Below are 27,920 nucleotides of genomic sequence, written 5' to 3'. Positions count from 1 at the left end.
CTGATTGGCTATAAGCGCAACACTAAACATCCTGATTGGCTATAAGCTCAACACTGAACATCCTGATTGGCTATAACCTCAACACTAAACATCCTGATTGGCTATAAGCGCAACACTGAACATCCTGATTGGCTATAACCTCAACACTAAACATCCTGATTGGCTATAACCTCAACACTAAACATCCTGATTGGCTATAAGCGCAACACTAAACATCCTGATTGGCTATAAGCTCAATATTGAAGCTCCTGATTGCCTATAACCTCAACACTAAACATCCTGATTGGCTATAACCTCAACACTAAACATCCTGATTGGCTATAAGCGCAACACTAAACATCCTGATTGGCTATAAGCTCAATATTGAAGCTCCTGATTGCCTATAACCTCAACACTAAACATCCTGATTGGCTATAACCTCAACACTAAACATCCTGATTGGCTATAAGCTCAATACTGAAGCTCCTGATTGGCTATGAGCTCAATAGCACTGAAGAGGTAGATTGTGTCTGACAGTCTGACACACCAGAAGAGAGAAAGTCCTTTAGGACGTGAACATACTGTGGCTGGAGGGGAGCTAGACGAGGGCTGAGGGGGAAAACACAGAGAGACCGGGAAATGGAGACTCAAGTCTACCAGGCACACTGTTCTACCCTGTTCAGTGATGGAGGATGGCTCCTCTTCTCCACTGAGATTATGATATGGGCTAGTCTGGCAGTCTGATAGTCTGGCAGTCTGATAGTCAGGCAGTCTGATAGTCAGGCAGTCTGATAGTCAGGCAGTCTGATAGTCAGGCAGTCTGATAGTCAGGCAGTCTGATAGTCAGGCAGTCTGGCAGTCTGGTAGTCAGGCAGTCTGGTAGTCAGGCAGTCTGATAGTCAGGCAGTCTGGCAGTCTGATAGTCAGGCAGTCTGGTAGTCAGTCAGTCTGGGAGTCAGGCAGTCTGGTAGTCAGGCAGTCTGATAGTCAGGCAGTCTGGCAGTCTGATAGTCAGGCAGTCTGGTAGTCAGGCAGTCTGGTAGTCAGGCAGTCTGGTACCTCTGCTGCAACTCAGTGATATAGCGGTATATACAGCACTGTATGTATGAGGGGAAAAGGAGAGGAAGGAGTATGATGGTAGTACTCACAGTACTCCATGCCCAAGACGATGTCTCTGAAGTAGAGGCGTGTCTGCTCCTCAGTGAAGGGGCTGTCTGTGGGGACCTCCATCACTGGACTGGGATCGCCGCAGGAACCAACCCACAGATAGGTAGAGAGAGAGAGAGACAACATAGTACATAGCTAACAATAACATTTTAAACGTTATTCTTTTGAAACTTTTGTGTGTGTAATGTTTACTGTGAATTTGTTTGTTTACTTGCTTTGGCAATGTAAACATATGTTTCCCATGCCAATAAAGCCCATTTGGGAGGGGTATATAGAGAGAGCGAGGAAGAGATAGCTAGAGAGGCTGTCTGTCTGTCTGTCTGAAGAGATAGCTAGAAAGACTGTCTGTCTGTCTGTCTGAAGAGATAGCTAGAGAGACTGTCTGTCTGTCTGTCTGAAGAGATAGCTAGAGAGACTGTATGTCTGTCTGTCTGAAGAGATAGCTAGAGAGACTGTCTGTCTGTCTGTCTGAAGAGATAGCTAGAGAGACTGTCTGTCTGTCTGACTGAAGAGATAGCTAGAGAGACTGTCTGTCTGTCTGACTGAAGAGATAGCTAGAGAGACTGTCTGTCTGTCTGACTGAAGAGATAGCTAGAGAGACTGTCTGTCTGTCTGACTGAAGAGATAGCTAGAGAGACTGTCTGTCTGAAGAGATAGCTAGAGAGACTGTCTGTCTGTCTGACTGAAGAGATAGCTAGAGAGACTGTCTGTCTGTCTGAAGAGATAGCTAGAAAGACGGTCTGTCTGTCTGACTGAAGAGATAGCTAAAGGCATAGCCTTGCTATTGAGAAAGGCCGCCATTGATAAACCTGGCTCTCACAAAATGAGGTGGAAACTGAGCTGCACTTCCTAACCTCCTGCCCAATGTATGACCATATTAGAGACACATATTTCCCTCAGATTACACAGATCCACAAAGAATTCGAAAACAAACCCGATTTTGATAAACTCCCATATCTACTGGGTGAAATACCACAGTGTGTCACGACTTCCGCCGAAGTCGGTCCCTCTCCTTGTTCGGGCGGCGTTCGGCGGTCAACGTCACCGGTCTTCTAGCCATCGCCGCTCCACCTTTCATTTTCCATTTGTTTTGTCTTGGTTTTCCGCACACCTGGTTCACATTCCCTCATCTGACCTAATGTATATTACCCTCTGTTCCCCCCCATGTCTGTGTGTGGAATTGTGGGTTTGTTACGTGTGGTTCGCATCAGGCTGGTTTGCGCCGGGTATGTGTTTGACCCGTGTGTTTTGTTTAATGTACCGCTTGTGTACTTTGGGCGTTATCACTGTGTTCCTTGGGCATGAGTAAAGTGTGCCTGTTATCACACATCTCTGCTCTCCTGCACCTGACTTCCCTTCAACCAGTTGCGCACATCGTGACACAGTGTGCCATCACAGCAGCAAGATTTGTGGCCTGTTGCCACAAGAAAAGGTCAACCAGTGAAGAACAAACACCATTGTAAATACAACCCATATTTATGCTTATTTATTTTACCTTTTGTACTTTAACCATTTGTACATCGTTACAACACTGTATATATACATAATGACATTTTTAATATCTTCATTCGTTTGAAACTTCTGTGAAACTAATGTTAACTGTTCATTTTTATAGTTTATTTCACTTTTGTATATTATCTACCTCACTTGCTTTGGCAATAGTTAACTTATTTGGAGTAGGGGGCAGTATTTTCACGTCCGGGTGAAAAGTGTGCCCAGAGTAAACGGCCTGCTACTCAGCCAGAAAAGCTAGTATATGCATATTATTAGTAGATTTGGATAGAAAACACTCTGACGTTTCTAAAACTGTTTGAATGATGTCTGTGAGTATAACAGAACTCATATGGCAGGCAAAAACCTATTTTTTTAATATTTTTTTTTCGATTTTCAACTCAGCTCCTATTGAAGATACAGTGGGATATTGGTAATGTAGATGTCAACAGTCTTTAGAACCTTGTCTGATGCTTCTACTGTGAAGTGGGGCCGAATGAGAGGGGATTGAGTAAGGTCTACCATGACCTGAACATGCGCTGACCATGCGCGTTCATGTGAGAGCAAGCTCTGTTCTATCGCACTTCTGAAGACAAAGGAATTCTCCGGATGGAACATTATTGAAGATTTATGTTAAAAACATCCTAAAGATTGATTCAATACTTCGTTTGGCATGTTTTTACGGACTGTAATATAACTTTAACTTTTCGTCCGTACTTTCCGCTGGACTTGCCCGCGCGTCGTGAGTTTGGAAAGTGTACTGAACGCTAGAACAACAAGGAGGAATTTGGACATAAATGATGGACATTATCGAACAAAACAAACATCTATTGTGGAACTGGGATTCCTGGGAGTGCATTCTGATGAAGATCATCAAAGGTAAGTGAATGTTTATAATGTTATTTCTGACTTCTGTTGACTTCACAATATGGCGGATATATTTTTGTCTTGATTGGGCTCTGAGCGCCGACCTCAGATTATTGCATGGTTTGCTTTTTCCGTAAAGCTTTTTTGAAATCTGACACAGCGGTTGCATTAAGGAGAAGTGCATCTAAAATTCCATGCATAACACTTGTATTTTCACCAACATTTATAATGAGTATTTCTGTAAATTGATGTGGCTCTCTGCAAAATCTCCGGATGTTTTGGAACTTCTGAACGTAACGCGTCAATGTAAACTCAGATTTTTGGATATAAATATGAACTTTACCAAACAAAACATACATGTATTGTGTAACATGAAGTCCTATGAGTGTCATCTGATGAAGATCATCAAAGGTTAGTGAATAATTTTATCTATATTTCTGCTTTTTGTGAATCCTCTTTTTGGCTGGAAAAATGGCTGTGTTATTCTGTGAATAGGCACTCAGCTAACATAATCGTTTGGTTTGCTTTCGTCGTAAAGCCTTTTTGAAATCGGACACTGTGGCTGGATTTACAACAAGTGTATCTTTAAAATGGTGTAAAATACATGTATGTTTGAGGAATTTTAATTATGGGATTTCTGTTGTTTTGAATTTGGCGCACTGCAGTTTCACTGGCTGTTGTAGAGGTGGGACGCTACCGTCCCACGTACCCTAGAGAGTTAACATATGTTTCCCATGCCAATAAAGCCCTTTGAATTGAATTGAGAGAGAGAACGAGAGAGAAAGAGAGAGACAGACAGACAGACCAAGCACAGTTAGAGCAGATTGTAAATACAAGACAGCCACACAACCTCCCACATCACTGGCACCCAACAGCTAACAACAAGAACATCTATACCATGTCAAATCAACCAGCACCACCAGTAACAGCTCAGAGTCTTCTGCCCCCATGGATAGGATTTAATTTAACACAGGGCTTAAACAGAACATAACCAATTTCCCAATGTTAGCCTATGTAGTCACCAAATCAGCTATTCCATAGACAGCTAGCTACCTACAACTCTCAAATGTTTTCAAGTCATCCGTTTAATTAATCCATCTAAATGCCAACTATCCTGAGTGTGTAGATGGAAAGAGCAGGATGAATTGAAATTAAAGGGGAACCTTTAATTTCCTTTCCGGTGGGAAATAGATCATTAGAAACGATTATGCAGACAGAGAGAAAATGCTCTCTCGCTCTCTCACTCTCTCGCTCTCTCTCAACTCAAGGGCTTTATTGGCATGGGAAACATGTGTTAACATTGCCAAAGCAAGTGAAGTAGATAATAAACAAAAGTGAAATAGACAATAAAAATTAACAGTAAACATTACACATACAGAAGTTCCAAAAGAATAAAGACATTTCAAATGTCATATTATGTCTATAGACAGTGTTGTAACAATGTGCAAATAAACTCAGCAAAAAAAGAAATGCCTCTTTTTCAGAATCCTGTCTTTCAAAGATAATTCGTAAAAATCCAAATAACTTCACAGATCTTCATTGTAAAAGGTTTAAACACTGTTTCCCATGCTTGTTCAATGAACCATAAACAATTAATGAACATGCACCTGTGGAACGGTTGTTAAGACACTAACAGCTTACAGACGGTAGGCAATTAAGGTCACAGTTATGAAAACTTAGGACACTAAAGAGGCCTTTCTACTGACTCTGAAAAACACCAAAAGAAGGATGCCCAGGGTCCCTACTCATCTGCGTGAACGTGCCTTAGGCATAATGCAAGGAGGCATGAGGCCTGCAGATGTGGCCAGGGCAATAAATTGCGTACATTTGCGCTTATCGTCGAAGGAATAAGCGTTACACCGAGGCCTGTACTCTGGAGCGGGATTGATTTGGAGGTGGAGGGTCCGTCATGGTCTGGGGCGGTGTGTCATTATCGGACTGAGCTTGTTGTCATTGCAGGCAATCTCAAGGCTGTGCGTTACAGGGAAGACATCCTCCTCCCTCATGTGGTACCCTTCCTGCAGGCTCATCCTGACATGACCCTCCAGCATGACAATGCCACCAGCCATACTGCTCGTTCTGTGCGTGATTTCCTGCAAGACAGGAATGTCAGTGTTCTGCCATGGCCTGCGAAGAGCCCAGATCTCATACCCATTGAGCACGTCTGGGACCTGTTGGATCGGAGGGTGAGGGCTAGGGCCATTCCCCCCAGAAATGTCTGGGAACTTGCAGGTGCCTTGGTGGAAGAGTGGGGTAACGTCTCACAGCAAGAACTGGCAAATCAGGTGCAGTCCATGAGGAAGAGATGCACTGCAGTACTTAATGCAGCTGGTGGCCACACCAGATACTGACTGTTACTTTTGAATTTGACGCCCCCTTTGTTCAGGGACACAACCGATCGCTGCAGCTGTACATAGTCCATCTGTAAATAGCCCACCCAATCTACCTACCTCATCCACATATTGTTAGTATTTACTTTTCTGCTCTTTTGCACACCAGTATCTCTACTTGCACATCATCATCTGCTCATTTATCACTCCAGTGTTCATCTGCTAAATTGTAATTACTTCGCTACTATGGCCTATTTATTGCCTACCACCTCACGCCATTTGCACACACTGTATATAGACTTTCTTTTTTCTATTGTGTTATTAACTGTACACTTGTCTATTCCATGTACATTTGTTTGTCGGCCTCTAAAAAGCTTTCTTATTTAAAGACTTTCAAAAGATCTGATTGAATTGCTTAGAGATCCCTTTAGATATCCCCATGTAGTGTCACACTGCTTTGCTTTATCTTGGCCAGGTCGCAGTTGTAAATGAGAACTTGTTCTCAACTAGCCTACCTGGTTAAATAAAGCTGAAATTAATATATATATATATATATATATATATATATTACTCCATTTCTGTTAGTCACATGTCTGTGAAACTTGTTCAGTTTATGTCTCAGTTGTTGAATCTTGTTATGTTCATACAAATATTTACACATGTTAAGTGAAAATAAACGCAGTTGACAGTGAGAGGACGTTTCTTTTTTTGCTGAGTTTAGTTAAAGTACAAAAGGGAAAATAAATAAACATGAATATGGGTTGTATTTACAATGGAGTTTGTTCTTCATTGGTTACCCTTTTCTTGTGGCAACAGGTCACACATCTTGCTGCTGTGATTCACACTGTGGTATTTCACCCAATAGATATGGGAGTTTATCAAAATTGGATTTGTTTTCGGATTCTTTGTGGATCTGTGTAATCTGAGGGAAATATGGGTCTCTAATATGGTCATACATTTGGCAGGAGGTTAGGAAGTGCAGCTCAGTTTCCACCTCATTTTGTGAGCACATAGCCTGTCTTCTCTTGAGAGCCAGGTCTGCCTTTCTCAATAGCAAGGCTATGCTCACTGAGTCTGTACATAGTCATAGTCAGTCACAGTGTCACATATTCTGCCACTGTGTACTCTCTGTTTAGGGACAAATAGCATTCTAGTTTGCTCTGTTTTTTGTTAATTCTTTCCAATGTGTCAAGTAATTATCTTTTTGTTTTCTCATGATTTGGTTGGGTCTAATTGTGTTGCTGTCCTGGGGCTCTGTGGGGTCTGTTTGTGTTTGTGAACATCTTTCTGATCTCTGTAGGCAATGGCTTTGTTATGGAAGGTTTGGGAATCGCTTCCTTTTAGGTGGTTGTAGAATTTAACGGCTCTTTTCTGGATTTTTATAATTAGCGGGTATCGGCCTAATCCTGATCCGCATGCATTATTTGGTGTTTTATGTTGTTTCTCAGTGGTCTACATCAAAGGGGTTTCTCAGTGGTTTAAACAGGGGAATGTCTGGTACATCAAAGGGGTTTCTCAGTGGTTTAAACAGGGGAATGTCTGGTACATCAAAGGGGTTTCTCAGTGGTTTAAACAGGGGAATGTCTGGTACATCAAAGGGGTTTCTCAGTGGTTTAAACAGGGGAATGTCTGGTACATCAAAGGGGTTTCTCAGTGGTTTAAACAGGGGAATGTCTGGTACATCAAAGGGGTTTCTCAGTTGTTTAAACAGGGGAATGTCTGATACATCAAAGGGGTTTCTCAGTTGTTTAAACAGGGGAATGTCTGATACATCAAAGGGGTTTCTCAGTTGTTTAAACAGGGGAATGTCTGGTACATCAAAGGGGTTTCTCAGTGGTTTAAACAGGGGAATGTCTGGTACATCAAAGGGGTTTCTCAGTGGTTTAAACAGGGGAATGTCTGATACAAAATGGCTTCTCCATGGTCTAAACTGTTAGTTTACACATGTTGTTTACGAAGCACGTGACAAATCAAATTTGATTTGATTTGAGTCACTAACCAAAGGAACTCATCATCCCTTTACTTTAGAAAAATCCACTGCAACAAATAAGATGAATAAAAACTCTCTCTTAACAGGAAGAGAAGCGGGGCAAAAAGCATAGAGAAACTCTGGTCTAGCGGTAATACCACTGGTAATAACTGTCAAGTGTCAAACACAAGCACATGATGAATCTCCTCTGGAAAGAGAGCGACGGGGGGAGGAGGAGAGGAAGAGAGAGCAGTGAACAAAGGCACTACGTCAGCTTTGAGTAATGAAGGAGGCACTAGAGAGAGAGAAGAGAGGAAAGGGAGGATGAGGGGAAAGGGGAAGAGGGGATGAGGGGTCGGGCTTCAATTATTGATGAAAAAAAGGACACGACATGTCCTAGGCTACTCACCCCTTTGGCATCAAATCAAACACTTCAGGAGAGAGAGAGAGAGACAGAGATGATAAATGCATCAGTCTATGTCTGTCAAAGAGATTATAGTACTGTATACTGTCGAACTCAGCACAATTGGTTGTAGTCTGACACTAACACTGTATGGTACGACACCTTTTCATTTCATTAGCCAATAGCCATAATTACCTATAGTAGATTAGGTGGTTTGATGCCTTAACTCAGCCATTCTCTCTCCTGCCATGTCTACTGGTACTGATGGAAGGAATCCAACCATAGTCTATGTACCTTAGACAGGTGACGCACACTTTAGAAGACGAGGTGCTACCTAGAATCCTAAAGGGTTCTTCAACTGTCCCTCCGAAAATAACTATTTTTGGTTCCAAGTGGAACCCTTTCACCACCAAATGGTTCTACCTGAAACCAAAAAGGGTTATCTTATGGGGACAAAAGAAGAATACTTTTTTCTAAGTGTGCGTGGTAGAGAGGCTGCGTTTATGCGCTACATTTACATTTAACATTTAAGTCATTTAGCAGACGCTCTTATCCAGAGCGACTTACAAATTGGAAAGTTCATACATATTCATCCTGGTCCCCCCGTGGGGAATGAACCCACAACCCTGGCGTTGCAAGCGCCATGCTCTACCAACTGAGCCACACGGGACCTATCCTCCTGCGTCCTCTAGTCTAGCGTTTTCATATGGAGTCAGCTGTGCCAACTGCTCAGGGCACTAACAGGTCGATTTACAGTCGAGATAAGAGTGTGAGGTACATACCCATGTGAAGGTTGTCCTCTGCAGGATCATCCAACACCTGCAACAATAATAACACATCATCAGGAATACATCCCATAATATTATTAAGCATAAGAGGCAGACACGGGTAAATAGCGTTGTTCGGCCCACCGTGATTATTGCTTTTATAAAACTGTTACCAACATATTAAAATTACAATAAATTACATAGTTTCATTAAAATGTTATTTTGATAAGTAAATTAATACAATTTAATTATTCCATCAGAAGATATATTCTGGACAAAAATCTGATTGTTAGTTATTTTGTCCATGTTTCTACAGATGTTGAATTAAGTCTTGAATTATTTTTGCATAGTTGCTTTGCAAAAGGACTGGTCATCAGTTCTAAACAAAATGGTTGCTACGCTGCTCGTCCAATCAGCATTTAGGATCCAAACGACCAGTTTTATAATACACCCTACCTGGAACTTAAGGTCAGTTCTCATTTCTTTTCATTCATTTTTTTCTTCCCCTTGTAATCAGGAAATTATGTAGGCCTGGGACACCACATATGTACATTTAATTATCAGGTGGAACATAAAACCACAGTACCCTGGACCTCGGGTAAGATGTCAACAGCCCAGCCCTATAGTATATGCATTACCATGACACTGAAGAATGCAGCATAGCTGTCACGATCGTCGTAAGAAGCGGACCAAAGCGTAGCGTGGTTTGAATACCTATTTCTAGATTTAATGAAGAACACTTAAACAAAAAACAACAAAAGGAATAAGACGAACGTGACCGCTATAGAAACACTGTGCTAACATGCAACATAACATAGACAATAACCAAAACACCTGCATCCCCCCATGTCACACCCTGACCTAACTAAAATAATAAAGAGAACAAAGATAACTAAGGCCAGGGCGTGACAGTATCCCCCCCCAAAAGGTGCGGACTCCGGCCGCAAAACCTTACACTGAAGGGGAGGGTCCGGGTGGGCAGCTCAGACTGAGGGGCATCTCAGGACTGAGGGGCATCTCAGGACTGAGGGGTAGCTCCGGACTGAGGGGCAGCTCCGGACTGAGGGGCAGCTCCGGACTGAGGGGCAGCTCCGGACTGACGGGCAGCTCTGGACTGAAAGGCAGCTCCGCACTGAAAGGCAGCTCATGACTGAAGGGCAGCTCATGACTGAGAAGTAGCTCATGACTGAAGAGCAGCTCATGACGGCGCTGGGCAGACGGGCAGCTCAGACGGCGCTGGGCAGACGGGCAGCTCAGACGGGGCTGGGCAGACGGGCTGCCCGCCCAGAGCCGCCCGCTCAGGCTTGCCGAGGCGCACTGTAGGCCTGGTGCGTGGTGCCGGAACTGGTGGTACCGGGCTGGGGACACGCACCACTGGGCGAGTGCGGGGAGCAGGAACAGGGCATACTGGACCCTGGAGGCGCACAGTAAGCCTGGTGCGTGGTGCCGGAACTGGTGGTACCGGACTGGGGACACGCACCACTGGGCGAGTGCGGGGAGGAGGAACAGGGCTTACAGGGCTCTGGAGATGCACAGGAAGCCTGGTGCGTGGTGTTGGCACTGGTGGTACTGGATAGACCGGACCGTGAAGACGCACTGGCGGTCTCGAGCTAATGGCCTGCACAACCCGTCCTGGCTGGATGGTAACTCTAGCTCGGCACGTGCGGGGTGCAGGCACAGGATGCACTGGGCTGTGCAGACATACTGGAGACACAGTGCGCAACGCCGGCGCAGGATATCCTGGCCCGAGGAGACCCACTGGCTGTCTGGAGAGCAGGGCTGGAACCATCTTCCCTGGCTGGATCCTCACCCTAGCTCGGCAGATGCGGGGAGCTGGGATGTAGCGAACCGGGCTAAGCATGCGTACTGGAGACACCGTGCGTTCTACCGCATAACACGGTGCCTGACCAGTATGACGCTCTCTCTCTCCATAGTAAGCACGGGGAGTTGGCGCAGGTCTCCTACCTGGCTTCGCCACACACCCCGTGTGCCCCCGGCAATTTTTTTGGGGGGCTGCCTCTTGGGCTTCCTACCGCGCCGCCGTGCTGCCTCCATTCGCCGGTATCCCTCCTCACACTGCTCCAGAGAATCCCAGGCGGGCTCCGGCACTCTCCCTGGGTCGACCGCCCACCTGTCTATCTCCTCCCAAGTTGTATAGTCCAGATTCTGCTCCCATGTCCAGAAATCATGACATCGCTGCCTCTCCTGCTCCTGCCCGTTACCACGCTGCTTGGTCCTATTTTGGTGGGTTATTCTGTCACGATCGTCGTAAGAAGCGGACCAAAGCGCAGCGTGGTTTGAATACATATTTCTAGATTTAATGAAGAACACTTAAACAAAAAACAACAAAAGGAATAAGACGAACGTGACCGCTATAGAAACACTGTGCCAACATGCAACATAACATAGACAATAACCAAAACACCTGCATCCCCCATGTCACACCCTGACCTAACTAAAATAATAAAGAGAACAAAGATAACTAAGGCCAGGGCGTGACAATAGCAAGTATTCATTGGCCTTTAAAGCACTTGTCTCAAGAGGATCTTTAGATGCCAGTTCGAATTGAGCCCAATTGAGGAGGATATTAATATCTAACATGTACTGTATTATCTCAGCTACTAACCATCTGTGACAAATGTAATTGCCACATTACGTTTTACATTTTCCCTCTAGCTGAGACTCTTTTATAACAAGAGAACAGTTCTGAGGCATAATAAGAACATTTGACTGTGAATTGGAGAGGCACAATGAATATGATCTCAGCCCAGTGCCCAACCCAGGCCTGGTAGGTACTTTACATAATGAACTTTGAATTGGGAATGAATGGAGAATAGAGGAGGACAGGAGGAGATGAGGAGATGGGGAGAGGAGGACAGGAGGAGATAGAGAGAGGAGGACAGGAGGAGATGGAGAGAGGAGGACAGGAGGAGATAGAGAGAGGACAGGAGGACAGGAGGAGATAGAGAGAGGACAGGAGGACAGGAGGAGATAGAGAGAGGACAGGAGGACAGGAGGAGATGGAGAGAGGATGACAGGAGGAGATGAGGGAGGAGGACAGGAGGAGATAGAGAGAGGAGGACAGGAGGAGATAGAGGAGGACAGGAGGAGATGGAGAGAGGAGGACAGGAGGAGATGAGGGAGGAGGACAGAAGGAGATGGAGAGAGGAGGACAGGAGGAGATGAGGGAGGAGGACAGGAGGAAATGGAGCGAGGAGGACAGGAGGAGATGGAGCGAGGAGGACAGGAGGAGATGGAGAGAGGAGGACAGGAGGAGATGGAGCGAGGAGGACAGGAGGAGATGAGAGAGGAGGACAGGAGGCGATGGAGAGTGAAGGACAGGAGGAGATGGATAGAGGAGGACAGGAGGAGTGGGAGTGGCTGGTTGATCTGGGATGAGGCTGTAGAGTGAAACACTAAGAGAGGAGCTCCACTTTCACTGTAACTCATTATGACTGACTGGTACAGTGCTGCTGGGAGTCCCAGAGGTACCCATGGCCACCCACTGACTCCCATCCCATCTCCATCTCCGCGCCTCCACCCTCCCCTCCTTTCACTGTAACTCATTATGACTGACTGGTACAGTGCTGCTGGGAGTCCCAGAGGTACCCATGGCCACCCACTGACTCCCATCCCATCTCCATCTCCGCGCCTCCACCCTCCCCTCCCCTCCTTTCACTGTAACTCATTATGACTGACTGGTACAGTGCTGCTGGGAGTCCCAGAGGTACCCATGGCCACCCACTGACTCCCATCCCATCTCCATCTCCGCGCCTCCACCCTCCCCTCCTTTCACTGTAACTCATTATGACTGGCTGGCATGGTACCTCCTACTGACTCCAGCCCCAGCCCTCTCGATGCCCTCCACCCACCCGGCCCTCCATCAGGCCCTGATGAGGCACCCCAAATAAGTCTGGGTGCGCCCCCCCGCCGTCTGCCAGTGATTGAAGAGCACCCTGATGATGTCACTGGAGAGACGACTGCATCAGTGCGGTGCGTTAGGTCTGTCTCTCCTCCGTCTCTCCTCCGTCTCTCCTCTCTAAATATACATCTCCTTCACATAAGCCACTGTGGTGAGCAGCGCAGTGATTGGTCACGTCCCACGGTGCACTACACCGTGCCTTCAGAAACTAGTACACTACACCGTGCCTTCAGAAACTAGTGCACTACACCGTGCCTTCAGAAACTAGTGCACTACACCGTGCCTTCAGAAACTAGTGCACTACACCGTGCCTTCAGAAACTAGTGCACTACACCGTGCCTTCAGAAACTAGTACACTACACCTTGCCTTCAGAAACTAGTGCACTACACCGTGCCTTCAGAAACTAGTGCACTACACCGTGCCTTCAGAAACTAGTGCACTACACCGTGCCTTCAGAAACTAGTGCACTACACCGTGCCTTCAGAAACTAGTGCACTACACCGTGCCTTCAGAAACTAGTACACTACACCGTGCCTTCAGAAACTAGTGCACTACACCGTGCCTTCAGAAACTAGTGCACTACACCGTGCCTTCAGAAACTAGTGCACTACACCGTGTCTTCAGAAACTAGTGCACTACACCGTGCCTTCAGAAACTAGTACACTACACCGTGCCTTCAGAAACTAGTGCACTACACCGTGCCTTCAGAAACTAGTACACTACACCGTGCCTTCAGAAACTAGTGCACTACACCGTGCCTTCAGAAACTAGTGCACTACACCGTGCCTTCAGAAACTAGTGCACTACACCGTGCCTTCAGAAACTAGTGCACTACACCGTGCCTTCAGAAACTAGTGCACTACACCGTGCCTTCAGAAACTAGTGCACTACACCGTGCCTTCAGAAACTAGTGCACTACACCGTGCCTTCAGAAACTAGTGCACTACACCGTGCCTTCAGAAACTAGTGCACTACACCGTGCCTTCAGAAACTAGTGCACTACACCGTGCCTTCAGAAACTAGTGCACTACACCGTGCCTTCAGAAACTAGTGCACTACACCGTGCCTTCAGAAACTAGTACACTACACCGTGCCTTCAGAAACTAGTGCACTACACCGTGCCTTCAGAAACTAGTGCACTACACCGTGCCTTCAGAAACTAGTGCACTACACCGTGCCTTCAGAAACTAGTGCACTACACCGTGCCTTCAGAAACTAGTGCACTACACCGTGCCTTCAGAAACTAGTGCACTACACCGTGCCTTCAGAAACTAGTGCACTACACCGTGCCCTCAGAAACTAGTGCACTACACCGTGCCCTCAGAAACTAGTGCACTACACCGTGCCCTCAGAAACTAGTGCACTACACCGTGCCTTCAGAAACTAGTGCACTACACCGTGCCTTCAGAAACTAGTGCACCACGCCGTGCCTTCAGAAACTAGTGCACAACACCGTGCCTTCAGAAACTAGTGCACTACACCGTGCCTTTAGAAACTAGTACACTACACCGTTCCTTCAGAAACTAGTGCACCACGCCGTGCCTTCAGAAACTAGTGCACTACACCGTGCCTTCAGAAACTAGTACACTACACCGTGCCCTCAGAAACTAGTGCACTACACCGTGCCCTCAGAAACTAGTGCACCACGCCGTGCCTTCAGAAACTAGTGCACTACACCGTGCCTTCAGAAACTAGTCAGACCACTTTGACTTTTTTTTCAACATGTTGTTACGTTACGGCCTCATTCTAAAATGGATTACATAGTTGTTGTTTTTTCCCCCTCATCAATCTACACACAATACCCCATAATGACATCACAATACCTCATAATGACATCACAATACCTCATAATGACATCACAATACCCCATAATGACAATGCAAAAAAACCTGGGTTTTAGAAACTGAAATATCACATTTACATAAGTATTCAGACCCTTTACTCAGTACTTTTTTGAAGCACCTTTGGCAGGAATTACAGCCTCGAGCCTTCTTGGCTATGACGCTACAAGCTTGGCACACACTGTATTTGAAGAGTTTCTCCCATTCTTCTCTGCAGAACATACTCAAGCTCTGTCAGGTTGGATCGGGAGTGTCGCTGCACAGCTGTTTTCAGGTCTCTTCAGAGATGTTCAATCGGGTCCAAGTCCGGGCTCTGGCTGGGCCACTCAAGGACATTCAGAGACTTGTCCCGAAGCCACTCCTGCGTGTGTGCTTAGGGTCGTCGTCCTGTTGGAAGGTGAACCTTCACCCCAGTCTGAGATCCTGAGCGCTCCGAAGGAGGTTTTCATCAAGGATCTCTCTGTACTTTGCTCAGTTCATCTTTGCCTCGATCCTGACTAGTCTCCCAGTCTCTGCCACTGAAAAACATCCCCAGAGCATGATGCTGCCACCACCATGCTTCACCGTAGGGATGGTGCCAGGTTTCCTCCAAATGTGACGCTTGGTATATCAGACCAGATAATCTTGTTTCTCATGTTCTGCGAGTCGTTTAGGTGCCTTTTGGCAAACTCCAAGCGGGGTGTCACGTGCCTTTTACTGAGGAGTGGCTTCCGTCTGGCCACTCCACCATAAAGGCCCGATTGGTGGAGTGCTGCAGAGAAGGTTCTCCCATCTCCACAGAGGAACTCTGGAGCTCTGTCAGAGTGACCATCGGGTTCTTGGTCACCTCCCTGACCAAGGCCCTTCTCCCCCGATTGCTCAGTTTGGCAAACTTCTACCATTTAAGAATGATGGAGGCCACTATGTTCTTGGCGACTGTCAATGCTGCAGAAATGTTTTGGTACTCTTCTCCAGATCTGTACCTCGACACAATCCTGTCTCGGAGCTCTATGTACAATTCCTTCGACCTCATGGCTTGGTTTTTGCTCTGACATGCACTGTCAACTGTAGGACCTTATATAGACAGGTGTGTGCCTTTCCAAATCATGTCCAATCAATTTAATTTACCACAGGTGGACTCCAATCAAGTTGTAGAAACATCTCAAGGATGATCAATGGAAACAGGATGCAGCTGAGCTCAATTTCGAGTCTCATAGCGCTACACACGGTGTAGTGCACAGAATACTTCTATAAATAAGGTATTTCTGTTTCTTGTGTTTTTATAAATTTGCACAAAAAAAAGAAGATCTTTGTCATTATGGGGTATTGTGTGTAGATTGCTGATCTTTTTATTTTATTTAATCAATTTTAGAATAAGGCTGTAACATAAAAAAAATGTGGAAAAAGTCAAGGGGTCTGAATACTTTCCGAAAGCACTGTGTATATATAGGGAATAGGGTTTAGGACACAACCAGGTTGTTCATGCTGTGTATTCCGTGGAGGTATGACGAGGTTAGCAGCATCGAGGCTTAGTATGCATGTCACGCCCTGACCATAGATTGCTTTGTATGTTTATATGTTTTGTTTGGTCAGGGTGTGATGTGGGTGGGCATTCTATGTTGTATGTCTAGGTTGTCTATTTCTATGTGTTTGGCCTGTTGTGGTTCCCAATCGTTGTCTCTGATTGGGAGCCATACTTAGGTAGCCTGTTTTCCATTTTGAGTTGTGGGTGATTGTGTCACGTTCTGACACTAGTTCTTGTGCTATTTCTTTGTTTTAGTTGGTCAGGACGTGAGTTGGGTGGGTTATCTATGTTTTGTGTTTCTATGTTGGGTTTCTCGTTTGGCCTGATATGGTTCTCAATCAGAGGCAGGTGTTAGTCATTGTCTCTGATTGGGAACCATATTTAGGTAGCCTGTTTTCTGTTGTGTTTTGTGGGTGGTTATTTCCTGTTTAGTGTTTTTGTGTTTCACCTTTCGGGACTGTTCGTTTGTCGGTTTATTGTTTTGTTTCAGTGTTCAGTTTTATTATTAAAACATTATGGACACATACCACGCTGCATCTTGGTCCTCTTCTTCTCCTCCAGATGACAAACGTTAGAGATTGTTTTCTGTTTTGTGCATAATCCTTACAGAACTGTTTCGTTTTCGTTCTCGCTCTTTATTATTTTTTTGTCATTTCAGTGTTCAGTTTATTTTGTTTATTAAAATGAACTCTTACCACGCTGCACCTTGGTCCTCTTCTCCAGACGAAAGCTGTTACAATGTATCCCAAATGGCATGCTATTCCCTTTCATCTGTCTCCAAATAAGTATCGCTCCTTCAGCTTTCCCCTCAATATATGACACTGTGTGGTAAATGAAAGCCTGTAGCTGATGTCTGGTAAATGGACGTGGACACACCTGTGGTTCTGTGGTGGTGGTAGCATGTCTCATGATTGCTACAGTAACAACTATCAATGAAAGTGTTGTCTTGCTGGGTGAAGCGTAAAATGCATATTTGTCATGGCCTCTTAGGTCAAATTAAATTGCTTTACGATTCCACTTCACATTCTCCTTGCTTGGCCTCTTGTTTCTTTACTAGAGACAGACACAGTGAAACAGACTCTACTCTCACGTCTTGTGCCTTATGTTTCAGCTTACCTAGTGAACTATCCGTGCTAAATAAATAACAATGAAATGAAATATTGTTTCTTTACCGGGTACAAACACAGACGTTGGGCAGACACAGTGAAACAGACTCTACTGACACTTGGCCTATGGTTTCTTGATCAGAGTCACAGTGAGGTAGGCTCTCCGCTCACCTCCACCAGTTTGACTATGTTGAGATGGTCCAGCTTCTTGAGGATGGCGATCTCCTGGTACACCCTCTCCAGGGGGCCTAGGACTTTGGGCTGCTCCCCCTGGACCGCAGCCTTGGGTCCTCTCGGAGGGGGGCGACCTGCAGGGAACCAATAACCCCAAACCTCACGTCAGCTGCAATTTTAGACAATTAAATTAAATGTAACACAATTCAATCAATTTTAGAAAAATGCTAATATCAGTCCCATGATTTGAGTGGGATTTGTGCTACAAATGCTAAAATACTAGCGTATAGAAACAGTGCCAGGGAAACTAAACCAAAGCATGGATTTCAGTCCCATCTTATCCATTTGGTGAACTCTTTAACTCTTTAATATCTTTAACCCCTTATGCTCATGGAAATAGGCCTATATGGATAGAACCAAATTGAAATGTTTCTAACAAAAGAACTATAAACCGGGGCGGCAGATAGCCTAGTGGTTAGAGCGTTGGGCCAGTAACCGAAAGGTTGCTGAATCGAAGGCAGTTAACCCACGAAGGCAGTTAACCCACTGTTCCCTGGTAAGCCGTCAATGTAAATAATAATTTGTTCTTAACTGATTTGCCTAGTTTAAATAATGGTAAAATATATATTTTTTAAAAAGCATATGCACGACCATGGTTAAGAAAATACTATGGACATTATGGGGAAATTATCAGACCAAAAGGTGAGGACACATCAGTTGACCTGACACAAGACTGAATACAAAACATTACACTGTTGATTTGATGTGAATTTTACATTTCCTGTACTTTTCACAACATTTTGTCAATAACGAAAATACTCTGGATACATTCAGTAACATATTAAGAATGTTCAATGACATGTTGAAGTAGGTGAAATATAATACAAAGTATGTCAAGGGTTTGAGTGAGCGGTCTAACTGGTGTTGCTAAGTGACCAAACACCTCTCCAAACTGTGGGTTTGAGTTAGATCTCTAACTGGTGTTGCTAAGTGACCAAACACCTCGCCGAACTGTGGGTTTGAGTGAGAGGTCTAACTGGTGTTGCTAAGTGACCAAACACCTCTCCAAACTGTGGGTTTCAGTGAGAGGTCTAACTGGTGTTGCTAAGTGACCAAACACCTCTCCAAACTGTGGGTTTGAGTTAGATCTCTAACTGGTGTTGCTAAGTGACCAAACACCTCTCCGAACTGTGGGTTTGAGTGAGAGGTCTAACTGGTGTTGCTAAGTGACCAAACACCTCTCCAAACTGTGGGTTTGAGTTAGATCTCTAACTGGTGTTGCTAAGTGACCAAACACCTCTCCGAACTGTGGGTTTGTGTTAGATCTCTAACTGGTGTTGCTAAGTGACCAAACACCTCTCCAAACTGTGGGTTTCAGTGAGAGGTCTAACTGGTGTTGCTAAGTGACCAAACACCTCTCCAAACTGTGGGTTTGAGTTAGATCTCTAACTGGTGTTGCTAAGTGACCAAACACCTCTCCGAACTGTGGGTTTGAGTGAGAGGTCTAACTGGTGTTGCTAAGTGACCAAACACCTCTCCAAACTGTGGGTTTGAGTTAGATCTCTAACTGGTGTTGCTAAGTGACCAAACACCTCTCCAAACTGTGGGTTTGAGTGAGAGGTCTAACTGGTGTTGCTAAGTGACCAAACACCTCTCCAAAATGTGGGTTTGAGTGAGAGGTCTAACTGGTGTTGCTAAGTGACCAAACACCTCTCCAAACTGTGGGTTTGAGTTAGAACTCTAACTGGTGTTGCTAAGTGACTAAACACCTATCCAAACTGTGGGTTTGAGTTAGAACTCTAACTGGTGTTGCTAATTGGCCTAAAACCTTATTTCAATGCACTTTTATGACACTATAAGGTGTTTTTTTTTAGCTCTACTAGCTTTGCCATTGAGGAACTGAAGCAAGCACCTTTGTACTATTTGTTTGTAACACAGCCCTGCGTCCGCACCATCATACAATTATTGGCGTTGTTTACGCAATCGAAAAACGTTCCATTATAAATTGGAATCTGGGTCAGCTGGGCATCATCTGAAAGCTTGTTCCATTGCCAAAATGGCTAGCTAAGTTATGCAAATTGATCTTACAGCGTTAGGCTTTCAAAAGACACTTCAGACAAACAGATTGTAATTTAGGTGCTCACAGAATATAGAGTCATGAGTGCATTCAAGTGCGTGTTCTGCGGCTAATGCTTGTCGCAATACGACATGCGTATGCTAATTCTGTTCAGGACAGGACAGGGTATAACACATGTCATCCTTGTACTGTAAATGACCTGCGTTTTCAAATATGGAAATGTAAAGTGCACATTTCGGCTCATGGGTGTGTGTTTTGCTTGTATGATATCAAAGCGATATTTATTATACTCCTCAACGTCTCATCTTTCAGAACACATGGACTCCTCTCCATTTACAGCATTTCTCTCACTCAAGACAACAACAAATGTGCAAAAGTTGCCCAATTAGCGGGAGGGATGGGGGCATTTTATAACGGCTGTCAGTTAAAACCCACAGAGCACTGTGAACCGGAGAACCTGAGCTGACGTCATTTATAGAATGTTACTGTACAGCCACTGGGTTCCAATTTAAGTGCTTATGAATGACATAATCTGCCATTTTAAACCCGTATACAGGATGACAGGAGCTGTGTGTGGAAACGGCTAGGATCCTAACTGTATACTTGGTTTGATGGCCTTTTGAGCTGTATTTAATAATAATAATAATAATAATAGTAATAATAATATTAATAGTAATATCTATAATAACAATAACAATATTAATATTATTATTATTAATAATAATAGTAATAATAATACTACTATTAATAGTAATATTAATAATAATAATAACAATAATAATATTACTAGTAATATTTAAAATAATAATATTAATATTATTATTATTATTATTATTAGTAATAATAATAACAATAGTAATAATAATAATATTAATAGTAATAATAATAATAATAATAATAACAATAATAATATTACTAGTAATATTTAAAATAATAATAACAATATTAATATTATTATTATTAGTAATAATAATAACAATAGTAATAATAATAATATTAATAGTAATAATAATAATAATAATAAAAAAATAATAGTAATATTAATAATAATAATAATAACAATAAATGTCATTTAGCAGACACTTTTATCCAAAGCGACAATGTTTTTCTTCTCGTATGGGTGGTACCAGGAATCCAGGAATGGAAGGCACCACCTGAGCTCCAGAGGAGCAGTGACCTAAGTAATACGTTGAATGTGTCAAGGTCCAACCGTGTGACACGTACGTGGAAATCCATACTGCTTCATCAGCTTCTTCTTGGACACCACCTTCATGGCCTGAGGGGGATGAGATTGGTCATATTAGTGAGCTAACATGCCATATCTTTCCTTCTGGTCACTCACACACTATTAGTTGAATCACTAACAATAAAGAGAGACACACACACACCACACAGTACACTTCAGTGCAGAAAACACAGAACACTTCAAGTTCATTCAATCATTTTCATTCATTCATTTATCCATCCATCCATCCATCCATCCATCCATTCATTCATCCATTCATCCATCCATCCATCCATCCATCCATCCATTCATTCATTCATTCATTCATTCATTCATTCATTCATCCATCCATCCATCCATCCCATACTGAACAGGATTAAGGGAGAGAGACTAACAGAATGGTCATGAGGGGGTCATACTAGATACATACAGAACCCCGGTACTTTAGTGAGGACCACTGGCTACTATTCTGAGATTTTTTGTGGTGGGCTTTGCGGCACCCAGAGGTGCTGAGGCATCACCTAAGTGGGTGCTGAGGCATCACCTAAGTGGGTGCTGAGGCATCACCTAAGTGGGTGCTACACAGTTGGAAGAGGAGAAGTTCAGTGGCTATAAGACCCAGACTGGTTCCCAGACTTGTCCTCTACAAGATCATCAGCAGATTCCATCACCATCATCCTGTGACCACATACCTCCACTCAAGCCATGAACTGACCCGATCCATCTCCGAAGGATGCACTATTTAAAGACTTGGCCTTTATTGGTTGACCTGTCATATTGCTTGTTTGTTTTGTTTGCTCTTGAAGAATGCTATATTTATTATTAGAAGGTGTAAAGAAGTCTAAAGTCTTACAGCATTCAATAAATGTCCTATACATTAGCTAGTCCCTTCAGGAATTTGTAGAGATTTTTAGTGCCATCTGCGGGCAAAAATGTTTGATTTTCCTAAAACAATTCTGACATTTTGCATGGCGATATAAGATAATTTTGTTAAATTTGTCGCGAAAATGTGCCGTAAACAGAAAACGTTTCTCGACACGTGGCTTGATTGAACCATGTTATCTGGTAAATGTCTTGCGATTGGTTGAAATTGCGAGCACTCTTTCTCTACTGCGGTGATGGGTCAGTTTAATGCGATAATATTGAGATGATTTAACTAATTAATGCCGAAATAGTGCGGTGATTGGTCAAAATGTGCGATCTCAGAATGACGGAATCCTGGAGAAACTGATTAGTGTACACCAGCGTTGCAGGGACACTCGCTGTCAAAGCATCATGTTTCTCTGAACCATAGTGAAGTGGATGACATAATAACATCTTTAACTTCCTGTATTTATCTCCATATTAATCAAAGAAAGCTTTCATAAATGTTTCCATTGTGTCGTTTCTTGTGCTAATGGCGTACTTAAGATTCTCTGCTTGCGGGTAAGAAATGACTATGGAAATGGACTGATGCACAGTGGATGATTGGTTCTGTTAGGAAAGGGTTGACTTCTGTTATTGACAAGATTAAAGGACCAATGTAGTCATAAATATTGATTGATATACATTTCTACACTATGAGGTTGGAATAATACTGTGAAATTGTGAGAATTATGATAAAGCCCTTTTAGTGTCAGAGCTGTTGGAAAAGACAGCCTGCAATTTCAGCTTGTTTTGGTGGGATGGAAATGGACACATCACCAGGTGGTAAATTAGTTAATAAACCAATAAGAATGAGAGTTCCAAACCTCTCTGCCAATAACAGCTAGTTAGTTTTCAGTTTTCCCCTCCCCAAATCAGACCACTCCCAGACAGTCCTAGAAGAATTATTGCATGAGAAATTGCTCTTTGCTAAGAAATTATATATTTTTTTTTTATATATATTTTTTTTACAATTTTAAACTGAAAACAAATCACAGTAATGTACTTAATTGTTACCCCAAAATGATTTGATATTGTAGATCAAAACAGCTGTATTGAACCTTTAACTCAGGTAATGAGGACTCCAGAAAGCAAGCTGATGGTTCCGATGTTGGAGTCTGCAGTTTGTTACCAAGGTGGCCATACATCCACATTGAAACTCATTAACTTGTTACCTACAGTCATGCTATTGAAGTTCACAAAGCTAAACTTTCTTCCCTCAGTAAGAATCCTAAACCGTGCAGCTCAGGATAGAATTAACAACATCCTGTGAATTCACAACTTCAGAGAATTCTGGTGTTCTAGTGATGTGAGAGCCAAGTTCAGTGTCACACACACACACACACACACACACACACACACACACACACACACACACACACACACACACACACACACACACACACACACACACACACACACACACACACACACACACACACACACACACACACCTCATTACCTTATCATTTATAGCACTAATTAGCTGTTAATTCCTCGCACCTGCGGAATACATGTGTTTCCCGTTGGCTAATGAATAGGACCCATCTGAACGCATTACACAGTTTTATTAACGACATCATTCATATTCTCCCTGTGTGTGTAACGTCCAGGACATCAGACACTGTTCAGACACCATGATGAAGGACCATGGAAGGTGCATATCTTATAGGAGATCGTTTTGTATTTTATTCTACTTCTTCAGACAGTACCCTCACCACCCTGTAGTATTGCTAGTTATTTCCCTGCCTGTGTCAAAGATCACAACATTAAAGCCTATTCATAGTGTAGTCTTCCATTGATGTCATAGTTCTCCCAGGATCAGCTCGGGTGAGTTTAAAGAGGAGAAGGGCAAGATGACAGCAGTCTGTAAGTCATTGAGAGAGGACATCAGTTCTGTACGTGAATCCATGATAACAATGTGAGAGAAATCAGACTATCTCGAGGGACAATGAAGGCGGAACAACATGGTTGTGGATGGAATTGCAGAATCTCCACATGAGACCTGACTAAGTGAGGGAAATAATCTCTGAGAAATTGAAGATGGACCACAGGGAAGATTGAGGTGGAGCCCACAGGACTGGAAAACCCACCACCGGCCCAGGTGACAGGCCCAGGTGACAGGCCCAGGTGACAGGCCCAGGTGATAGGCCCAGGCCAATAGTGGTCAAGTTCCTGCGGTTCAAGGACAAGGTAGCTGTTCTGGAAACGGCCAAGAACTTGAGAGGAACGTATATCTTCCTCAACGAGGACTAATCCTGAAGCTGTGCGCCAGAAGAGGAAAGAACTTATCTCAGCCATGAAAGCTGCTAGAGCGCGTGGGGACATTGCTTACATCCGCTATGACAGACTCATTGTCCTCTCATTGAAAGCCAAGCCTGTGGTTTCGTAGCTTCAACCCCCGCAGCACACACACACACACACCAACTGATTAATGGACTGCTGAATGTATATTATTTTCTCTTGCTTTGTTTGCTCTCTTCCATATTAAGTCTATCTCTGATCAGCTACCCAGGAAAGGGCTGAAAACAGCCCATATTAATATATGTAGCCTTAGAAATAAGGTTCATGAAATCAATAACTTGCTAACATCAGATAACATTCATATATTATCCATTTCTGAGATTCACTTAGATAATTCATTTGATACAGCAGTAGCAATACAAGGATATAACATCTATAGAAGAGACAGGAATGATTATGGGGGAGGAGTTGCTGTATATATTCAGAGCCATAATCCCTCTAATGCTTAGAGAAGATCTCATGTCAAGTGTTATTGAAGTGTTGTGGTTGCAGGTTCACTTGGCACATCTAAAGCCTTTTCTTTAGGGGTGTTGCTATAGGCCACCAAGTGCTAACAGTCAGTATCTAAATAATATGTGTGAAATGTTTGATAGTGTATGTGATGTAAACAGAGAGGTCTACTTTCTTGGGGACCTGAATATTGACTGGTTTTCATCAAGCTGTCCGCTCAAGAGGAAGCTTCTAACTGTACTCCAGTGTAATCTGGTTCAGGTTATTAATCAACCTACCAGGGTGTTTACAAACACTACAGGAACAAGACCATCCACATGTATCGATCACATTTTACCAATGCTGTAGAACTTTGTTCTGAAGCTGTATCCGTACCCGTTGGATGCAGTGATCACAATATAGTGGCTATATCCAGGAAAGCCAAAGTTCCAACAAATGGGCCTAAAAGTGTATAAGAGATCACACAAAAGACTTTGCTGTGACTCTTATGTGAAAGATGTTAAAAATATTTGTTGGTCTGATGTGATTAATGAGGAGCATCCAGACGCTGCACTTGATGAATTTATGAAATTGCTTCTTCCAGTTATTGATAAACAAGCACCTATTAAGAAACTGACTGTTAGAACTGTTAAGGCTCCATGGATTGATGAGGAATTTAAAAACGGTATGGTAGAAAGAGATGGGGCAAAATGAGTGGCTAATAAGTCTGGCTGCACATATGACCGGTTGACTTATTGCAAATCGAGAAATTATGTGACTAAACTCAACAAAAAGTAGAAGAAACTGTATTATGAAGCTAAGATCAATTATATAAAGAAGGATGGAAAAAAACATGAGTACTTTAAATGAGATTATGGGCTTAATGACAAATTCAACTCCATCATTCATCGAAACAGATGGCATATTCATCACAAAACCATTTGATGTTCCCAATTATTTTAATGATTACTTCATTGGCAAAGTCAGCAAACTTGGCAGGAAATGCCAACAACAAACAGTGAGCCATCGCATAAAAAAAACAAATAATGAAAGAAAAGCATTGCAAGTTTGAATTTTGTAAAGTTAGTGTGAGAGAGGTGGATTTTTTTTATTTTTATCGATCAATAATGACAAACCTCTTGGCATTGACAACTTAGATGGAAAGCTACTGAGGATGGTAGCTGACTCTATAGTCACTCCTATCTGTCATATCTTTAATCTGAGATGAGAGGAAAGTCTTTGTCCTCAGGCCTGGAGGGAAGCCAAAGTCATTCCGCTACCCAAGAGGGGTAAAGCAGCCTTTACTGGTTCTAACAGCAGACCAATCAGCTTGCTGCCAGCTCTTAACAAACCGTTGGAAAAAATGTTGCTTGACCAAATACAATGCTATTCTCTGTAAACAAATGAACAACAGACTTTCAAGCATGCTTATAGAGAAGAGCACTCAGCGTGTACTGCACTGACACAAATGACTGATGATTGGTTGAAGTAAATTGATAATAAGAAGATTGTTGGCGCTGTACTGTTAGATTTCAGTGCAGCCGTTGATATTATTGACCATAACTTGTTGCTGAGAAAATGCACACTACCGGTCAAAAGTTTTAGAACACCTACTCATTCAAGGGTTTTTCTTTATTTGTACTATTTTCTACATTGTGGAATAATAGTGCAGACATCAAAACTATGAAATAACACATATGGAATCCTGTAGTAACCAAAAAAGCGTTAAACAAATCAAAATATATTTTATATTTGAGATTCTTCAAACAACCACCCTTTGCCTTGATAACAGCCTTGCACACTCTTTCTGTCAACCAGCTTCATGAGGTAGTCACCTGGAATGCATTTCAATTAATAGGTGTGCCTTCTTAAAAGTTAATTTGTGGAATTTCTTTCCTTCTTAATGCGTTTGAGCCAATCAGTTGTGTTGTGACAAGTTAGGGATGGTATACAGAAGATAGCCCTATTTGGTAAAAGACCTAGCAGACACAACTCAACATCAACTGTTCAGAAGAGACTGTGTGAATCAGGCCTTCATGGTCGAGTTGCTGCATAGAAACCAACACTAAAGGACACCAATAATAAGAAGAGACTTGCTTGGGCCAAGAAACACGAGCAATGGACATTAGACCGGTGGAAATTTGTCCTTTGGTCTGATGAGTCCAATTGGAGATTTTTGGTTCCAACACCAGTCTCAACGTCAACAGTGAAGAGGCGACTCCGGGATGCTGGCCTTCTAGGCAGAGTTGCAAAGAAAAAGCCATACCTCAGACTGGCCAATAAAAAGAAAAGATTAAGATGGGCAAAAGAACACAGGCACTGGAGAGGGGAACTCTGCATAGAAGGCCAGCATCCCGGAGTTGCCTCTTCACTGTTGACGTTGAGACTGGTATTTTGCGGGTACTATTTAATGAAGCTGCCAGTTGAGGACTTGTGAGACGTCTGTTTCTCAAACTAGACACTCTAATGTACTTGTCCTCTTGCTCAGTTGTGCACTCGGTTTTCCCACTCCTCTTTCTAGTCTGGTTAGGGCCAGTTTGCACTGTTCTGTGAAGGGAGTAGTACAGTAAGATCTTCAGTTTCTTGACAATTTCTCGCATGGAATAGCCTTCATTTCTCAGAACAAGAATAGAGTTTCAGAAGAAAGTTATTTGTTTCTGGACAGTTTGAGCCTGTATTCGAACCCACAAATGCTGATGCTCCAGATACTCAACTAGTCTAAAGAAGGACAGTTTTGTTGCTTCTTTAAACAGTACACAGTTTTCAGCTGTGCTAACATAATTGCAATGATCAATTAGCCTTTTAAATTGATACACTTGGATTAGCTAACACAACGCACCATTGGAACACAGGAGTGATGGTTGCTGATAATGGTCCACTGTACACATATGTAGATATTACATAAAAAATCTGACGTTTCCATCTAGAATAGTCAGTTACAACTTTAAAAATGTCTACACTGTATTTCTGATCAATTTGATGTTATTTTAATGGACAAAAATTTGTTTTTCATACAAAAACAAGGACATTTCTAAGTGACCCCAAACCTTTGAACGGTAGTGTATGTGGGAACTCCTTCAAAAAGCATTCCAGGTGAAGCTGATTGAGAGAATACTAAGAGTGTCCAAAGCTGTCATCAAGGCAAAGGGTGGCTACTTTGAAGAATCTCAAATCTAACATATACACTATATATACACAATAACACTTTTTTTGTTACTACGTGATTCCATGTGTGTCATTTCATTGTTTGATGTCTTCACTACTACTCTATAATGTAGAAAATAATAAAAAATTAAGAAAAACCCTTGAATGAGTAGGTGATCTAAAACTTCTGACCGGTAGTGTATGTGTTATAGCTTTTCAACATCTGCCATATCGTGGATTCAGAGCTATCTATGTTAAACATGTAAAGTGTGGTGTACCACTAGGCCCTCTACTCTTTTCTATTTTTACTAATGACC

The 27,920-nt window shown here is 43.1% G+C and overlaps 1 protein-coding gene across 2 annotated transcripts in view; it reads right to left on the bottom strand.

Annotated features, from left to right (window-relative positions):
- The window catches only part of LOC139537862 (calcium/calmodulin-dependent protein kinase kinase 1-like), a 128,018-nt gene that overhangs the window by 34,478 nt on the left and 65,620 nt on the right, over positions 1-27,920 (bottom strand). For both annotated transcript variants that reach the window (XM_071339714.1, XM_071339715.1), the window contains exons 6-10: positions 20,823-20,874; positions 17,519-17,655; positions 8,989-9,025; positions 8,213-8,234; positions 1,128-1,216 (exon numbers count right to left, since the gene is read on the bottom strand). In XM_071339714.1, coding sequence (XP_071195815.1) covers positions 1,128-1,216; positions 8,213-8,234; positions 8,989-9,025; positions 17,519-17,655; positions 20,823-20,874 — 337 coding nt within the window. The remainder of the gene's footprint in view (positions 1-1,127; positions 1,217-8,212; positions 8,235-8,988; positions 9,026-17,518; positions 17,656-20,822; positions 20,875-27,920) is intronic.

The sequence above is a fragment of the Salvelinus alpinus genome, chromosome 13 (assembly GCF_045679555.1).
Source record: "Salvelinus alpinus chromosome 13, SLU_Salpinus.1, whole genome shotgun sequence".
Lineage (NCBI taxonomy): Eukaryota > Metazoa > Chordata > Actinopteri > Salmoniformes > Salmonidae > Salvelinus > Salvelinus alpinus.
This window is presented reverse-complemented; position numbering and strand designations above follow the sequence as displayed.